This window comes from Agelaius tricolor, unplaced genomic scaffold (assembly GCF_023055355.1).
Source record: "Agelaius tricolor isolate 1412-34295 unplaced genomic scaffold, bAgeTri1.0.p SCAF_5, whole genome shotgun sequence".
NCBI classification, from domain to species: domain Eukaryota; kingdom Metazoa; phylum Chordata; class Aves; order Passeriformes; family Icteridae; genus Agelaius; species Agelaius tricolor.
In genome coordinates, this window is record NW_027269265.1 from 22,963,146 (window position 1) to 22,980,225 (window position 17,080).

The following is a 17,080-nucleotide window of genomic DNA, read 5'->3' on the forward strand; positions in this document are numbered from 1 at the left end:
TCCAGTGTTTCCTAGGCTCTCAGCCCCAATATTCCCCCGTCAAACTGTGTTCTAGTAAGGCATCTCCACCAAGAAAGCCTATAAATATCATATGTATTATTACAAGCAAAACCGGAGATTTCTAAAACCAATAGAACCTAGATTTAATTTTTCATTTATGCACTTCTTTTACTTTATCTGTGATGAGCCTCACCATTTGCCCAGTATTGCTCTACTGAACTCTGAGTCTGCCAGAAGCTATCTGCAGGTAGATATTTACAGCCACCCAGAATCCCAGTGAGTCCCTGGGCAGACACCTCATGCCAGTTCACTGAGCCAAACATGCTGTTGACACACACACCTTGATGGGTTTGCAGCTCATCCTCAGCAATGTAAGTACACAGCAGAACCAAGACTAAGCAAAACTGCTCTACATTGAATTGTCATGTTTGAACTAAAGATGGAAAATGATTGCCAGGTATACGAAAGCTATGTTTGAATTCGGAACTTGAGGTTCTTAATTTCTAACCCTGATTCTGCCAAAGATTTGTTGTGTGGCCCTAAGCAGACCATTGTACCTTGCATTACCCCTCTGCAACACAAGGTCTGTGGAGACCAGCAAGGGAATACTACTCTATGCCTTGGCCAGGCACAGCCCAGAGGGCTGATCTGAGTTCCTAGGAACTGGGGACACTGTTTTGACAATGGCTCCCTCTTCTTACCTCACCTGAGGATCAACCAGAGCAACTGCTTTGCAGTCTACAAGGAGAAGTTACACCTGCCATTTCCTCTCCTGTATGCTCTTTCCACAGGACTTGTCAGAAATGTGGGTTCCTGAGGCAGCTTTGTCATAGCCAATACACACTGGTGGATGAAAGCCTGGACATGAAAGAGCAGCTTACTGCCCCTCTTCAGTAAGAACAGTAACGTGTGCGACAGCACCAGGACCTGAGAAAGAAGAAGCAACAGGTCTTACTCATCTTCCCATCTCTGCAACTAAAACACAACTGTGGAAGGAAGGTGGGTGGGAACAGCTTACTGGAGAAGGGCCAAGAGCCTGACACCCAACTCCCCTCGGCAGCTGTGCAAGGAATGGAAGAGACATGGAAACAAATCTCAGTCTATTAAGTTTATTTAAGAAAATTAAAGCGACAACTTGATCCCAGTGCACATAAATACTGAAGCAAGTATACTGAAGGAGAAAAGTATACTGAAGTATACAGTATACTGAAGGAGAAAAGACCTGACAGCATGGCTGTGGAAAGGTGAAATCAAGCAGGCTCAAGAAACAAAAGATGAAACTCAAAAACTGAGTCTAGAAATAAAGCAGATTTTAAACCATAAGGGCAATCATCTATTAAAAAGTAACAAGGAAAGAGTTTGAAGTATGTTGTCTGCCTTTCTAAAAGACAGGCAAAGCTCAGCCCCCTCTCACAAGATTCTGCCATGGCCTATATTATAACAGGTCAGACCAAATAATCAAAGATAGCAAAGATACCAAAGATACCTCTTCCTGACATAAAACAGATGAGGCTGGCTTTTTTTTTCAAGCCCTTCTCTCCAGCTCTACTCAGGTGTTTTCTGGGTTACCAAGGTCCCAGACTGGGCACAAGCCTGGCCCACACACACCTGCTTCCCACTCCAGAGTATCCCTGCCCAGGGTCCCCAGCTGCCCAAAGCACCCTTTTTTTTTCCTCTGACTAGTTTGTTGTCTGATTTACTAACCTATTTTGGTTTCCTGATTATTTTTTTTTTCCCTGGATGTACAAAGCATTCTAAATTCTCTTTGGCCAGGAATCATAAGTGTCACAGCAAAGTAGATGCTAGTGCAGCTGTGAAGTTTCTGCTCCTACCAAAACAGGTTTTTCTGCTCAGAGAAAGACTTTCAGATTATCTTCTGTACAATGACCTCCCAAGCTAATGCCTCACTTAGTTTTCTTAGTTACAGGAGAGATGTCTTGGTTGTAAAAAGCTTAGTTTCCTTAAGACAGATAAGCCTCCCATTATTTTTGGGGCCCCAGAGTGGGACCCAACTCCTTCTTTTTTGTTGGTAAAGTTGTTTGGCATGTCAGCTCTCACCTGAAATTCTGCAGAGTAGTGAATTCACAGAGAGCTATTTGATCTGTTCTGCTGTCACAAAAGTGGGAATGCAGTGCTCTGTTAGACCAACCAAACAAGCAAAGAAAAGCAGCACAGCAAGCTTCCTCCCAGCACCTGCACTCCCCAGAAGTTTATAGCAAGACTCTCCAACAGGGCAAGGCTTTGAAGGACTTTGGTTTAGAAGTAATGTCACTGTTTCCTGCAAATAATGACCATGGTTCTATAGGGACAAGGTATTAACAGCAAAATGAGTTTTTCTTTAGCTAGATGACAATAAGAGTGAGTTACTTGGTTCCAAGGAGACATCCACCAGGGAGTTATCTTATTTGAGAGCATCAGGCTCCATTCTTTCACATACATGGAAAAATGTATGTGAAAGAATTTTCCTTGCAAAGTACCTATGCCTGAAGCGATCTCCATTCAGGCTGTGGTTTCATGTGATTGCAAAAGCTAAGTGAGGTTAAGCCTGGTCAGAATTTAGCTGGGAAACCTCAAGGTATAAAGAGGGGCTGTAAGAAGTGGCAGTTTAATAGGTGGTGCTGCATCCTGAGTCAATACAGAGGTAATGTTCCAAGAGAGAGGTTAAACTAACAAGGAAAGGCTGAAGGCTGCTGGATGAAATATAAATCAAATATCCTGACAGCTTGAGGCGTCTGTTGTGAGGAAGAAGGTAACCTGGATGTCCTGTGAAAACAAGTCATATCAGCCCAAGCTTCTCTGATAGCCATGAGTGCAAACCACACTCCATTGTATGATGGTCCACTCCAGAGAGGCAGCGTTTCCATAGAGAAAAGATCAACCATTGTGTTATCTGCAGAGGTGCTATTGAGGTGGAATGACTCTTTATAAGTAAATATTTTATTGTGTTAAAATTCTTAATTTCTTTTGAGAACAAAAATTCTTATTAAAAAATAACCCAAACTTCTCCCAAGACAATTTTTCTATGAAGCAAGGTCCTATTTTTTCATGTCTGAAATAAATTCTCAAATACAAGTGAATAGAAAATTTAGGTGCTTAACTATTTACAGGAGATGGATGTATGAGACATCTGGTGAGTCAGAGCTCTATGGGAGACTGAGGTGGTCCTCCCTCTCCGACTGTCCCAGGTCCCACTCAGTCACTAGTTCTGATGACACCTCTGTGAAGAGATGGTCCCAATCCCAGCTGACATCATCCTACCAAGAAGAAAAAAGACAAACATGCTGAAATGTTACTGTGCCACCAAAGTTCTCTGAACAATGCCAGAATAGCAAAGAGAGAAACCAAAAGGCAAGTGCCCTGACCAGGGAAGTCTCAGATTCAGCTGTCTAGAGCAGGAATACTAGCCAGAATGAAATGTGAATATCTGCTACAATTTTAAAATGTTGACAAAATTATTCATGTTCTAAAATTCCAAAAAGGACATATTTGATGATAATGTTAATATTAGATACTCCCAGGCAGGGCATAGAAAGAAGTCCTTTCACTACTCTTCTGCACTTCTGCTGAAGCATGTGCAGTTCAAAGCTGCAGAAATCCTTTGCTACAAGTCTTGAGCTCCTGCCCATCCAGTTGTATTGAGGTTGTTCTGTCCTGCTTTAAAAACCCCCTGCCCAAACCCAAGATGCTTTCTGCATTTGTCCCTCTGTACTTTTCTGTGGAACCACCTGTTGCTCATGGTGGCCACCAAAGGACAAAGCACTGTTTCTGCAGGGATCTCTGACCATACTAGGCCTTGCACGTTCTCCTGACCAGCTCCTTCATACTTTATACTGGCCAATCATAGTGATGCCATCAATTCATACCAAGAAAGCACTATCTATCTTAAAAATCACCTGCTGGGGAAATCAAACCTCCAATAGCTTGGACAAGCTCCTCCTTACATCTCCTCCCCCCCACTGACAAGACTTCCTTTCCTAGTACAGTCTGAGACACACAAGAAGCTTTTACCTTGTTGGTGTTTCCACAAAACAAAGACTTACCTCTCGTAGCTCATGCTCTGGAGCCAAAACTTTGGTGAGGAGCTTCAGGTCTACCTCCCCATCCTATGAACATACAGAGTCACAGTCTTACAGACACTAGGAAAACGAACACTATCATTTCACCAGATACATTTGCTAGACATCGCCACATTTGCCTCATAAGGGTCACTTTGTCCAGGACAACAGCAAGAACCTCATCTGAGAAACAGATACCATATCCACATCATTCACAGACGGAAGTACAAAAGCCATGTTGCAGAAAGGAACAGACTTACAGGGAGACTGCAAGTTCTCTGGATGATAAGGCTGTATATTTTGTGCAGCTAAGTATCACTGTGAAGGATGACATGAGCCTAGAAGAAGAGGGATTCACATTGGCCAGCCCATAGCAAAATCCACTTACCAGAGTCTGGAAGGCAGCAAATTTCATTAGATCTTTGTCCAGGTCATGGTAGGTCAGCACTCGGTTCACCTGCACACTGCAGCCAGAAAGGGTCAGAGAACAAGCCTGTATCAGTGTGGAAGCACATGTGAGGAGAAGAGGGGCATGAACAGGTCATCTGGTGACATCTCGAGTGTCCACATCCCCCATGCAGACTCTTAGCATGGATGTACCCAGACAGAAGCACAGCTCAGTCCGCAAATGAACAGTCATTGACAAATCTATGTACCAGGGTGTGCACATGCATAAAAATAGGATGTGGAACAATCATGGACTCCCTCAGAGAAACCAGCATGCCAAAAGAAGATCCACAGACTAGGTGCAAGGGCTAGAAAGAAAAGACCATAGTGAGCATTCAAACAGCCCCAGTGCCTTAGCAAAGAGCCTCTGAGAGCAACACCATACAAGCTAGAGAATAGTAGGGATTTTAGGCTTTTTATGTCTGAGCTGCATCAGAGCTATTAAATATGACTTCCTAAAATGTAGCCTTCCAAGAAAAACATGGTGTAGGGGGGTGATACACTGTTGTACCACCTGCCTTCACAAGTGATCCAACACTATAGAAAAGGCTTCTATTTATTGAATTTTATTGTGTTTGTCCATGAAAGTCCCTTGTCTTTTCTACTGCAAGAAAACTATGAACATAGGAGGATCAGATCATTTTATTAAAAAAATAAAGAGAGAGAAAAAGAAATTCATTCCAGTGAGAGACACAGTAATTTTAAATTTACTACATAAACTGTCAATTATTTTTGTTAACAGCGATATAATTACAATATAATTATAGTAATTACAATAACTACTCCTCACCTGTGAGAGAAGCATCTGTGGCCAGGATTAAGATATCCCACCCCTCCAAATAAGAATCAACAGAAATCCCAGTCTGTGACCTTGGCAATAGGCCCATTAGAGGACAGGAGACTTTCCTGGTATGTTTAAGACAAAACTCCAAAACCTTTCATTTCTTAAAACTTTCTGGTCTCCCTTGAGCTGACTCCAAGGCTACTGCAACAGCCCCTTCAAACAACAGGACTGTACTTTGCAAATTAACTACACACTTGAGTAAGAAGGATAGAACGTGGAGGGCAAAGCAGCCTACAACCATCAAAATTAAAGTGTGTGGGATAATGCATGTGCATTGCAGACATTTGGGGTTATGCAGGCAACCTTAAATCAAGAAATTCCCTGCTTTTGAGAGTTTGATTTTGCAACATCAAATATGTTATTGTAATGTAGGGGTTTTTATATAGAGAGAGAATATGCAGCAATTGCTTTCTCTGTGTAATAGGAAACAAGAATTTTTCACTGTTCAGCTTGCAGCACTACTGTCACAAAAGACCACACCAAATCCTGCTGAACAGCACTGCTGCTGACATCCAAAGAGCATAAGTAAGATGGGTTTAATTTCACTAGCCAGTTTGCAATGCTGATGAGAGTCTCACCTGGCAGTGCTCTTACCTGGGGGGAGCTGCCACTTGCATGGCCAGATCTTCCTCCTGGACCTCCTCCAAGTCAGGGATCACAGGAATGTCTGCAACAAGAGAAAGCAGCAGCGGTAAGTGGGGAGTGTTGTGCTCTCCTCTCACTGAAGACAAAGGTTCCCTTGCTTCACAGATATGAAGCACCCTGTTTCTTATTAGAGGGAAACACAAAATGGTTATTTAGCAATAATTAAAAATATATTGTTTAATATTTAAACAAGGCAATAAAACTTTGAAGTCTGAAGTCACAAGAAATCTTGCAAGAGGAACAGATTAATCCAGGTATGGCTCTAAAGGCCATGGACTATGCATCTGAACGAAACCTTAAAGCTGAAAGAAGCCACCTGTACTAAACCTTGCTGCCTATGTTGCCATCATGTACTTACAAGAATTTGCTTGTTATGTGTTATCATTTATTCAGACACCATTCTCCTAGACTCTGTTAAAAATGAAACATGGGGCAGAAACTAAGAGAATCCACATAGAACTGCATGTTGAAGGATCTGCTCTTGGGGTCTCAGGCTGTGCAGAGGCCTGTGACCTTCCTCAGGAAGGAAGTGCTGGTGGTCCAGTAGATACAAACACTAGGGAACACAGGTCTTGTTGTAGTGTCACAAAACTTTTCCATGACTTCCAGTGTCATACTGGAATGGCTGAAGGTCACTGGGTATTCCCAGCACAAGGACAATTGCTACTCCAACTAAAAAGGATGCTAGAAACAAAAGAATTGAGGACAGGAGGAAGAACTGAGTGTGCTTTGCATCCTACTAAAGAAGCAAGGCCCTGAAAGCATTGCACAGTCTGTCATTTGATAAAGCCCTGCAAAAAGTTAGTGCAAAAAAAAAGGAGAAAGAGAAGGCAAAGTAACTGGAGGCACAAAGCAAGAACCGAGTACACCAATACAGAGCTCCTTTAAAGACTCAAGACCACAAAGGCTCTCCAGAGACCCCAAGCCCTCACACCATGGAGGAGCTGATTTGGCTCAGGGAAAAGGTTTCACTTGCCCAGTAAGCAGGCAGAGCTGGCCGCTTCAGCACTGGAACGAGCAGCCTGCTCCCAGCTCTGCCGGCAGTACAGTAACACTACTGCTGGATGGCAGCAGGCAGCTGAGCCTGGCTTCGCCCCGTTTTTCAGCCCAGGCTGAGATGAATATTCAGGAGCTGGAGAGACATTCCCACCCATGGTGCCGAGGCTGTGGGCAGGCTCTTCCCGAGAAGCCCCTAGTCCGGCGGCCTGTCAGACGGCAGGGTCCCAGCTGCCCTCCGTGCTGCAGGGCCGCCGTGGGCCCCCGCCCGCTGGTCGGGAGGCGGCCCTGGCCCAGCTGCGGCAGGGCACGGGTCAGCCGGGCCCCGGCGCAGCGGCCCTCCGGAGCTGGCACACAGTGGGATTTCTCGCTAATTGGTTGCCTGGAGGAAGGCTGAGCGGGACAGGGGCTGTCACGAGCATGGCCGCGGCGAGAGGGGTGACAGCTTGGCCGGCCTCAGCAGAGCTGTGCCTTCTAGCTCCTAAGGAGCAGGTGCCTGTGAAGAGGTTCTCCGACTGCAGCAAACTTCCCGAAGACATTTAAAGGGAAACTGCAGCAACAGCCCCTAGGCTGGCCCTAAGGCAGAGGAGGCAAGTGCAAGGAATGTCTCACCTGTGCATCGCTGGACATTTGGGGGAGATCTCCCCACCTCTGCTTGTGAGGACAATACCTGGTAGAAGCTGCTATCCCGCTGGCTCTTCCCTGCAGAGGCTCCCAGCTCTTGGTAAAACTTGTAGCAAAATGCACTTATGGAACAAAAGCATCTCCAGAGACAGACAGACCAACATGTGGAGGCAGCTGGTAAAATCTGCTCAGGGATAATGGGAGAAAGTCCCTGTATATAAGCAACAAGGACCAAGGAGGGAACAGACTGGTCCAAGGCGGGGAATGAAGCTCTGTGCAGAGGTGCCCTGTTAAGTCCAGGAAAATGAGCATGGGAATGAGAAACTGTTTAACTTCTCCTGAATTAATTTATCCTTTTATGATGAGACTGTGAACGTTTCTCAGCAAGCACAAGTAAATTAAAAACTACCTGGGAACAGAGCTGTCTTCATCCACAGAGCCGGAGAAGGTCAGATCCTTATCCACTTTTGACAGCAGAAATGTAAAAGGTGTTTGCAGGAAACTGAATTTCTTCACTCAGTGCTCATTTTGGCAGCTATTTCAGGAGTCTACTCTTCCCAGTTCTCTTTTGTTTCTGTTGATCTCTTTTTACACTAGAAAAATCTGTAAACTTAGGGCCCTGCTCAGTGATGTTCCTTCCATTTTGCAGGTTCACAAAGACTCCTGGTTCTCTAGTGCTGATTTTATCTCACTGCCAGTGAACTCCATTGAGAGATTTCTAAACCCCTCACAGAGCGCAACCTCCACTCTGTATTAGCAAAATTCAGGCGATCGCTTAGAAATTCTTTCCAAAAGAAATTCAAGGCTCCAAGATTTTATAGATACTTTGAAAATATTTCAGACAGAAGAGCTGGAAAAGCTCTGGAGGCCCCTGCCAGTCCCTCCAACAAGGTCAGTGCACGCTTGTTCCTACTGCAAAATGCAGATGCCTTGCCCATTTCTAGGCAGAAGCAATGCCCTTTAGGACTGTGAGACTGATAGGAAACAGTACAGAAATGTCTCAGATTTTAAGAAAATATCAGGTCCCTGGGCTAACTGCTATCAGGGACAAATAATTCCTGAAATATTTGGGTCTTTATTTCATTTGTTACTCATAACTGCCTCTTCCCTCTGCCAATTCCCATGGTGCCACTTCAGCACAATCCCTCTCCCTTCTCTCTGTACAGTTTGCAAAGTGTCTCAGCTCTCACTTATCACCAAGAACCCAACCTTACTCCCACTGATTCTCCAGCCTCTTAATTGTTTTTGTTGCTCTTCTTGAGACTCACATCTTTTTCTCCTATAAGCTCTGGTAACACGGCTAAGTTATGGCACAGTGTCAGCTGCAGGGGGAATAGCACAGCACGGGCTGTTGTGCTGCAGGAGAGTAGGCATATGCTCTACTTTTAATACTCCCACTAGCTGCAGGGAGGCTTTACATATACCATTAGTACATGCAGAAATGTTCACAGGACCATGTCCTCCCAATCTCGCACTGCATCTTTTTCCAACAACACAGTTGTATGACAAACCCCCACTCTGTGTGCTTTGCTCTGTGACTCACATTTTTCCTCTCCTGTTCAGTGCGGGGGTTTCAGATAATTTGCCATAAACCTGTGCTTCTGGTGCAGAACTTTGACACATACTTTACTGGCCAGGGTCTCATGCCCATGTAGGCAAACCTCAGAAATTACTACAAAAAAGGACACACCTTCACAGATAGCAGCTCAATGTAGTAAACAATGACGTGAACAAAAGGCTTGTACAAAGATGAGGGAGCACCGCAGGCTAGATGACAAATACAAACTCTCCTCCACCTCCCAGATTGTTATGAACAAGTGAACAAAGAATGAAATCAAAATGAGCTTACTCATATGGAAGTTATGGTGGGGCAGGAGATACCAGTACCAAATGTTGGCTAACTGGGGAGTTAAGTCACTGCACAAAACTGATCGTCCCAGAACATCTAAGTCCCAGAATATAATAAGAATAATATTTTATTTGAACAGCTGAACTTAGCTAGGTCTTACACAAAAAGAGCTTCATTACTAAGTTATGGCAAGGCACCAATGGCATAAAACAGAAGTGTGTGAGTGGGAGGAGGAGAAGTTGGAGAAGAAGGAGTGAAGGCAACCCATGCTACATGCAGTCAGTCAAACAACAAGCAAGGAACAGCAGCTTTTCAAGTAATACAGAAAGGAGGGCTTTATGTGTTCATATTAAAGTACATGTACTAAACATGACCTTTTTTACCTCTTAGCAAATAACTTACTGACAGTCAAAGAAGACAACCACAGAAAGCAACAAGCAGGAGATGGGAGTATCTGTACCAATCCAATACCCAGCTGCTCCTGAAAGTTGGTAAATTGCACCTCCCCTCCCAAGCAGGGCTGATTTTTGGTTTAGTAGCAACACCTGCAGGCTGGGTCTCTTAAAATCCTGTAAACTCCAAGTAAGATCTTGTTCTTGTCCCAAAGAACTAAGTTGTCTGCTAGATACAAGATGGCACATAAATAGGGACAGACAGAATCTCTTCCAGGGACAGACAGAACGTCTTCCAGGTCAGGCAATAAATTACTGGCAAAGCTGCATCTAGAAACCATGCTCCAGTTCAGGCTGCAGTTAGTCAGTGTGCTGCTTACTCCCTAAGCTGCTCTAAGAGTACCCTCAGCCCCCATCCTGGCACCCAGTAACAAAGAAGACTCCATCTCACACAGTCTGATCCACTTCCCCAGCTAGGTCAGTGTTTCAAAGGCCATTCAGAATGGACACTCTTGTGGTGGGTACTGTGCTGCCCTCCCCGTGCACACATCACCATATCCAGAGAACATAAAGAGGACAGTGGCTTCTGGAGCTGGCAGTCTCCTACCACCAAGCAGGTATAAAAATGAAACTATTTTACGTAGCTTGCTCATAAAATGTAAAACTGAAATAATTACAATATCTCTGCTGCTGCAAAACTTTGTTTTACTGAATGCTGTTACCTTCTGCATCACGTTTGGGGAATTTTAAACAGGCAAATGGAAGGTCTGATTGAAGATGAAGTTAAGTGAAAGAAATTGGTCTCATTTAGCACATGACAGGATTCATCTGTGTTCCCAAGTCCACTGAGGTAGCATCATGGGCGTTTCATATTCATGAGCTGCTGCGACACTGTGTCCCCTCATTTACAAAGCACCGTGTTCAGCAAATTCTGTCCCTGTGGACACACTGTGCATTTCATGGTCTTGTCAGAGAGACATCAAACACTTCAGTAACCAAATACCAGAAAATGGCTTTAATTAGTGCATCTCAATGCAATAAATAATTTTTCTAAGTGGAAAATGGAGAATTAAAAAGAAAAAAAAAAGTAAAAAGTGGAAAGCAACAGGCAAAAAAATCATCAAAAAAACATAAAGAACAAGGGACACAGCTTCTGCTGAACACACAAACAAGCTTGAAGCCTCTTGGAAGCTTTCTCAGGAGAGCAGCAAGCAAATGGAGAGAATAAAGAATGCTTCTTTGGATGCTGGGACATTAATTTCATAGGGATGTCTTTCCCTGACTGAAATTGCCCTACTAGTGGGCCAACATGGAGCAGCATACCTGCCTGATCAACCAGCAGGGAGATGAAAACAGTAGAGTGAAAAGCAGATAGTACCACAGCTACCAGGGCACTGTCTCAAAAGCTGAGATAAGCAGAAGATAACCTGAGAGTCCCATGTCCCAAAGCCTCCTTCTTAGAAGAGGATGGTAACAGCACAACCTGGCCAAGCTGATGGGAAAAGTCACCCTGTGTGCAGGTGCCAGAGAAGTCACAGGATGCAGGGAAGGTCATACAGCAGATTCAGTACTGACCCTACAGCCTTGTGTTAAAAGGTTATACATTTGCTTTGCATAATATTGCATCTCAGCTAGATGCATGACTGCCTGGGGGGTGACATTCTACTTGCCTCAACAGTGTGGTGTGTTCATATTGCAGGGGACAGGCATCAGGCATTTCTGCTGCTGACACAAAGGTTCTGCCCAGTTTCAGTCATTTGAAGTGTGAGGAGAAGCACAGAACAGCCCTGTCAGATGAGTTGCTGGGCTCAGTGCAGGGCTTCACAAGCAGTAGAGCATGGCTTGTACTTATGCAAGAAGTAGAGGCAGACCCTAACAGCTTTAAAGGTGAGGAATCTCTTAATGCTTAGGTTTCTTCAGCAGCAGCAGAAGACAGGAGAGACTGGAGACCAGGCCCAGGACTTGGAGTCCACCATGCTCCTGAGGTTATCAGCATTTAGAGTGGTAACACAGCTCCTAGTCTTACCAACAGCCCCCTGACAGAGCACTACGCCTGCCCTCCTTCCCAGTAACATGTGTTTTCCTCTTTTCAAAGGCTGTTCCCTGTTCCTTTGCACGATTCCCCTGCTAAAAACATACTCAGAAGGTAATGGGGCATCAGATGAGAAGGTATGAGGTGTCCTGAGAGGGTCTAGTGAACTCAGAAATACAAAACCCTCTTCAACAACGCTGGAGATAAGGGACTTTGCATTAGAGCATTAGTGGGGCAGGGAAAGCAGCTTCTCAGGATGCTCCTGTGGAAGTATGTTCAGGAGCAGGAGTGCCTGATTCTATTTCATCCTCTTCATGTTACACTGGAAAAACAAGACAAACTACATTTCTTTTATGCTAAATTCTTAGGTTTTTTATTTTTCTTATATATATTTATTAAAAAATGCCTCTTTGATCGGCAGCACCCATGACACCTCCACATCCAGCGATTCCTCAGAAGCCTCCCTCCCTCCACACAAGGCCACCACTGCTGACAGCCAGCTGGGTTTGATCAGAGCCACTCAGAATCGGATTTTCATAAGACAGATGAGGAATCTTACTGCTGCTTTCTCTCATATCAGATGAGAAACTGAGGAGGAGGGGGGACGGGTCCTGAGGGAACGACACTACAATCAAGGGCTACGCAGTTCTCTCTCTGTCCCTCCACTGCTGCAATTTTCAAAGGAGTTTGCCTCAGGCAGTTTTAAATGATGGTGTCTCAATTCTGTAATCATCTTTCAAGAGCTTTTTCTTAAAGGGTATTTTAGGTAAACCTAGTCCGTCAAATACATTTATGGACTCACCAATCACAGACCCAATATGATTGTGTATCCACCATATCACAGAATTTAGCAACAGAAGATGCTTCCCCAGACTGTCATTTTCAGCCCTCAACAAGCTGCGTGTGCTCCTTGTAATTAAGGAGCCCACTGACCCTTGGCAAGTGGTCTGCTGCTTCAAATAGAACCTCAGACAGTCTCTCAGGACATACTCTCTGCTCTCCTCTGCCCACTGTGGCTCTCAAGAGAGAGCTTTCCTCCAGCACCACAGGCTCTAGATCACTATGCCAGCAATTATTGGAGGAGTTCAAACTGGTCTGGACCAACAGCTCAGTGGAAACCATCAGGCTGGGCCGGGTCTGCCCTTCAGTGACCTTGCAGGGAGACTCAGAGTAGTGCATTGGGTGGGGGAGCAGCAAAGGGGAGAGCTGTGGTGTGCTGACAGAGCCAAACATGAAGTCAAAATGCAGAGTCACAGAGACCCAATAACCACTGACACCGTCTGCCCCAAAACCTATTCAGCCCATCATTCCACTTCCAAAACAGCATGTCTTTAACTCTGTCTCCATTTCACTGACGCTCAGAACTTTTTATCCATTTAGCTCTCCCCAAATCATTCCAACACTGCCTTCTGAGCCTATGAAGGCTTGCCATATCCCTGACTGTTCCTGCAGATTCTGCCCTCTGTTACCCTCATGCTCAGCCACTGCAGCTGTCCTTGCAGCTCATGGCCTCTGGAATCCACCAGCACTGGGTGTGCTCTGTAGAAACAGCAGCTCACCAGGGAAGCAACTGGCAAAACTGATCAGGAATGACAGAGCCAACAATAACCCTCATTGTGCTCTATTCTCAGCTCTTTGGAGCAATATCATCATTGGTGTATATTTGCATGCAGCTCAAGAAGTGTTGGTTATTTTATGGCTGTGAATTCCAGATCTCCCACCTGACAGATATCACTACCCAGAAGGATTGGGGACCATGGCATCTGCCCACTTCCCCTCTGTTATTCAAAGTCTGGACTCTCATCCTGTTCAAATGCAAAGGAGCTGCTGGCACATGCCAGAAAGGTAAGTCCTTCTAGAGGTTTGACATTGCATAGAAAGGTCTAATCATCAGCTCTGCTTCCTTGAGGAGGCTTCTCAGCAGGCAGGAAAGGGTTTTGCCTTGAGGGCACAGATCCAGTGACTGTCTCCTGGCAGCTTTCCTCACCTGCAGGTCAGGTTCCAGTTGTCTGTGTAGCATAGTCAGGCTTTCATTTCAATCAGCTGTCTCATTCACACACACTATCTGCTTTAAAATAACAAGCTGTTGTTCCTGCAGACAGAAAATCACACATCACATCCCAGTCTTCCAAGAAAAGCCATTTTCTAGGAGCTATGCATCCCAAGAGTAACAGAGAGAAAGCAGACAGGGACTTCTGATGGTGGGGCAATAGTCTGTGTGGGAATACCTGGGAGAGGAATAACAACCTTAGCTAATAAGTTCCTATAAAGTGCTGAGGAGAAAAAATCCAAGGGCAAAGTAGTAAGGAGAAAGACATCAGAGGGAATACAACACAGCAGTGCCGAACTGGTGGACAAGAAAGGAAAAACAAAGAAACTTCTAACCAAAGGACATATCAGATTGCTGAGGTGGGGGAGGAATGTTAGCATTTCTCTCCCTGACAGGAAACAGCCCTATCTAGCTCTGTGCCAGAAAGACACACATGAGCAGAGTAAAGCCCTCTATGTCCTGCTGGAGAAAAGGAGCAAAGGGAGGATAAAGCCCTTCAACTTTAGCATGGTTGTCCCATCTTCCCTCCCACCTCATGACAAAGGATAGTCTGCACGTGGCAGAAGCTCTTAGCTGCTACAGAAAAGGAAGCAGTGTGCTGTAGATAGCACCTTTTAAATTCCACAGAGGGTCTCACATCTCCCATCTCAAGCAGTTTCCCTGCCATACAGAGCTCAGTCACTGCTGCTCATTTTCCCTGTTGACATGGACAGAAAATTGAGCAATTACCCTCAAACTCCTCTCTCTCAGATTGCACAGATTGCTACATACAAAGCATTAAGCCCCCAATTGCCCCTGGCCAAAAGTGACTTAACTAGGCCTGTCCTTTAGGAATTAAACACTTTTGTGTTGCTTGTGAAGGTTTATTATTCCTCAAGTGTGATGCATTAAATCCTGCTAAAGCAGGTTTCTCACCATGCAGAGGAGCTGGTCCCCCATGACAAGGTCCAGTGGGCACACACCCACGAACAGAGGCATTATCCATTTGCTGTGCCCGAGTTCTCATGAGTACCAGCATGTGCTCAGGAGGGTTGGCACTAAGAGTGCAGTGGCTGCTGTAGGAAATCAACCTAGCTATCAACTAGATAATCCAGAGCTACTTTTGGAGAGACACTGCACTTTTTCACAACTGTCTTCCACCTTCTGGGTTTCCCCGTGCAACCATAATGAATGGCTGAAACTGCAGATCATTCCATGCGTGTCCCTGTCTGGTCCACCCACTTACCACCTCCCATATGCTTTCACTCATTCCACACAGCCTGAGAAGTGTCCATCCTTCTCCCCCTGACTCCCACTCCCTGAGATAAGGAATCAGATGCTATTTCATACACAGGCCAGGAGCAGTGAAAGAATTCTACTTTTATTTCTGAAACTACAAGGCCTGTCAAGCCCAGAAGTCTCCACTTGGCTGTACAAACTTCCTTCCACCTGCCAAACTGGTTCTCTACAGCCCCTGTACTTTTTTAACACATTCTCAAATGGACTCCAAACTCAGAGCCCTTGGCTGTTAGTGATGTATAAACGATCACAACTGAGCACATTTGAAATTCACAAGAACACCTTTTTAAGGGCATATAGTTTTGTCCTTCATTCTTCTAATGAAAAGGTTGGATGGGGGACAAACAATGTTAATGGAATGGTACAGCTCAGCTTTTTAATAGGTTAAAGGAAGGCGATCCAAATGTATTGCTTGACAGCAGCAATCATTACGCAACCGCGCCTGTTCATATTAAGCTGTACAAGCTAAGACATTATGCAGCACAAAATAACCGTGACCCATCCTTGGGGATCCATACACCAATGTCTTGATTTTTGTTTGTTTAGAATCTGAGCTTTACTGTTCCAGTTAAGGACACAAACTCAAGTGCAGTTCTATGCAAAGGGAAGGTTGGAACAGCTCAATTTACTGCACAGCCAGAGCCACTGCATGCTACTCCCTGCCTTCTACACTAGGCAGTTATTTGTATCTCTCTGCTTATTCCAAAAAGTAATTTTATTCATGTTCTGGAGTTTGTTTATATGTCACTTTTCTTCACTCCAATTGCTGAGCCCACATGGAAAATTCCTCTCCCAGAGCAGTTTGCCTAATCTCCCTGTCAAAATAGGAACACAACAATGCAATGCACCATCCATTTAGAGATTTTTCTATGTACAAAGTAGATCCACAACCCAGTGTATTTGTACCAGAAGCTGCCTGGGTAGGAACCATACTCTATCTTTCTTGTAATGCATACATTTAATCCAAAGCCAACTGCCAGTTTGCAAACAATCCAAATTCAGCTGCTAACCACAGGTTAGACACAGATAAAGAAGTGAAGTCTATTAGGATTCAATATGTCCTCATACCACACTCTGCATCAATTCTATTCTATATTTATTACCCAAGGTCTTGGAGTGCTGAAAGTCACATGCTGCAAACAAACATGTGGCAAGCATTTTTATGCCTGGTTAGCAAAGATAGTCATCCTCCAAGTGCATGACCAAGGTTCAACAAAAAGGACAGCACATATACAAACAGAGCTGTTCAGAACAGTCTACCAGCCTCAGTGACAAACGCTGAAATTTAAGAAGCCCAAGGAACGTCCCAGGGGGAAAATTTAGTCTGTTCTGAAGATGCCAATGCTATAAAGGTGCCACTTCTGGCAGTCATATGTTGCAATGCTTAAACTGTCTGGAAGACCCAAATAAGTCTTCATTTAATCTCATTAACCATACTGATATCTGATCCTTTGTGACTCCAGATAATTCTTCTGACACTTGGTGGTATTTTACAGATGCAGCTTTTTATACACTGTATAAAATTCTTAGCCCTTGAAAACTGAGGTACCTCCTAGAGGCTTTAATGAATTTCTGTGCTCCCCACAGTTGTCTAGTGCTTGTCTTGAAATTAATCCTGTGGATTTTTCCTGAGATTTCTCTTGACTCATCCAGTCCTAGAAGAGCAGGTAATATACACAATAAAGAAAACTAGTGCTAAGTTAGGAGTCCAATAGATTTCATAGCAGCCTGTAAAGGGATGAAATGGGATTACCCACCATTGTTTATGCTTAGTTTATGATTTATGATCTTGGATTAGGGCAAGCAGATTTTTGAAATTAAGAATTCCATCATGACAGAAACCCCAGGCAACATGGATATTGCTACAA

At 44.5% G+C, this 17,080-nt stretch overlaps 2 protein-coding genes across 4 annotated transcripts in view; both read right to left on the minus strand.

The window, feature by feature from the left end:
• GPATCH2L (G-patch domain containing 2 like) overlaps positions 1 to 3,236 on the minus strand; it is an 85,153-nt gene extending 81,917 nt beyond the window's left edge. The window contains exon 1 of one of the 2 annotated variants that reach the window (XM_071426765.1): positions 3,099 to 3,236. The gene's annotated coding sequence lies outside the window, so the exon portion shown is untranslated. The remainder of the gene's footprint in view (positions 1 to 3,098) is intronic. The other variant, XM_071426766.1, reaches the window with a different exon arrangement.
• The window catches only part of IFT43 (intraflagellar transport 43), a 46,456-nt gene continuing 30,865 nt past the window's right edge, over positions 1,490 to 17,080 (minus strand). For both annotated transcript variants that reach the window (XM_071426771.1, XM_071426772.1), the window contains 4 exons: positions 5,941 to 6,013; positions 4,444 to 4,519; positions 4,041 to 4,103; positions 1,490 to 3,254 (listed from right to left, as the gene is read on the minus strand). In XM_071426771.1, coding sequence (XP_071282872.1) covers positions 3,144 to 3,254; positions 4,041 to 4,103; positions 4,444 to 4,519; positions 5,941 to 6,013 — 323 coding nt within the window. In that variant the 3' untranslated portion in view covers positions 1,490 to 3,143. The remainder of the gene's footprint in view (positions 3,255 to 4,040; positions 4,104 to 4,443; positions 4,520 to 5,940; positions 6,014 to 17,080) is intronic.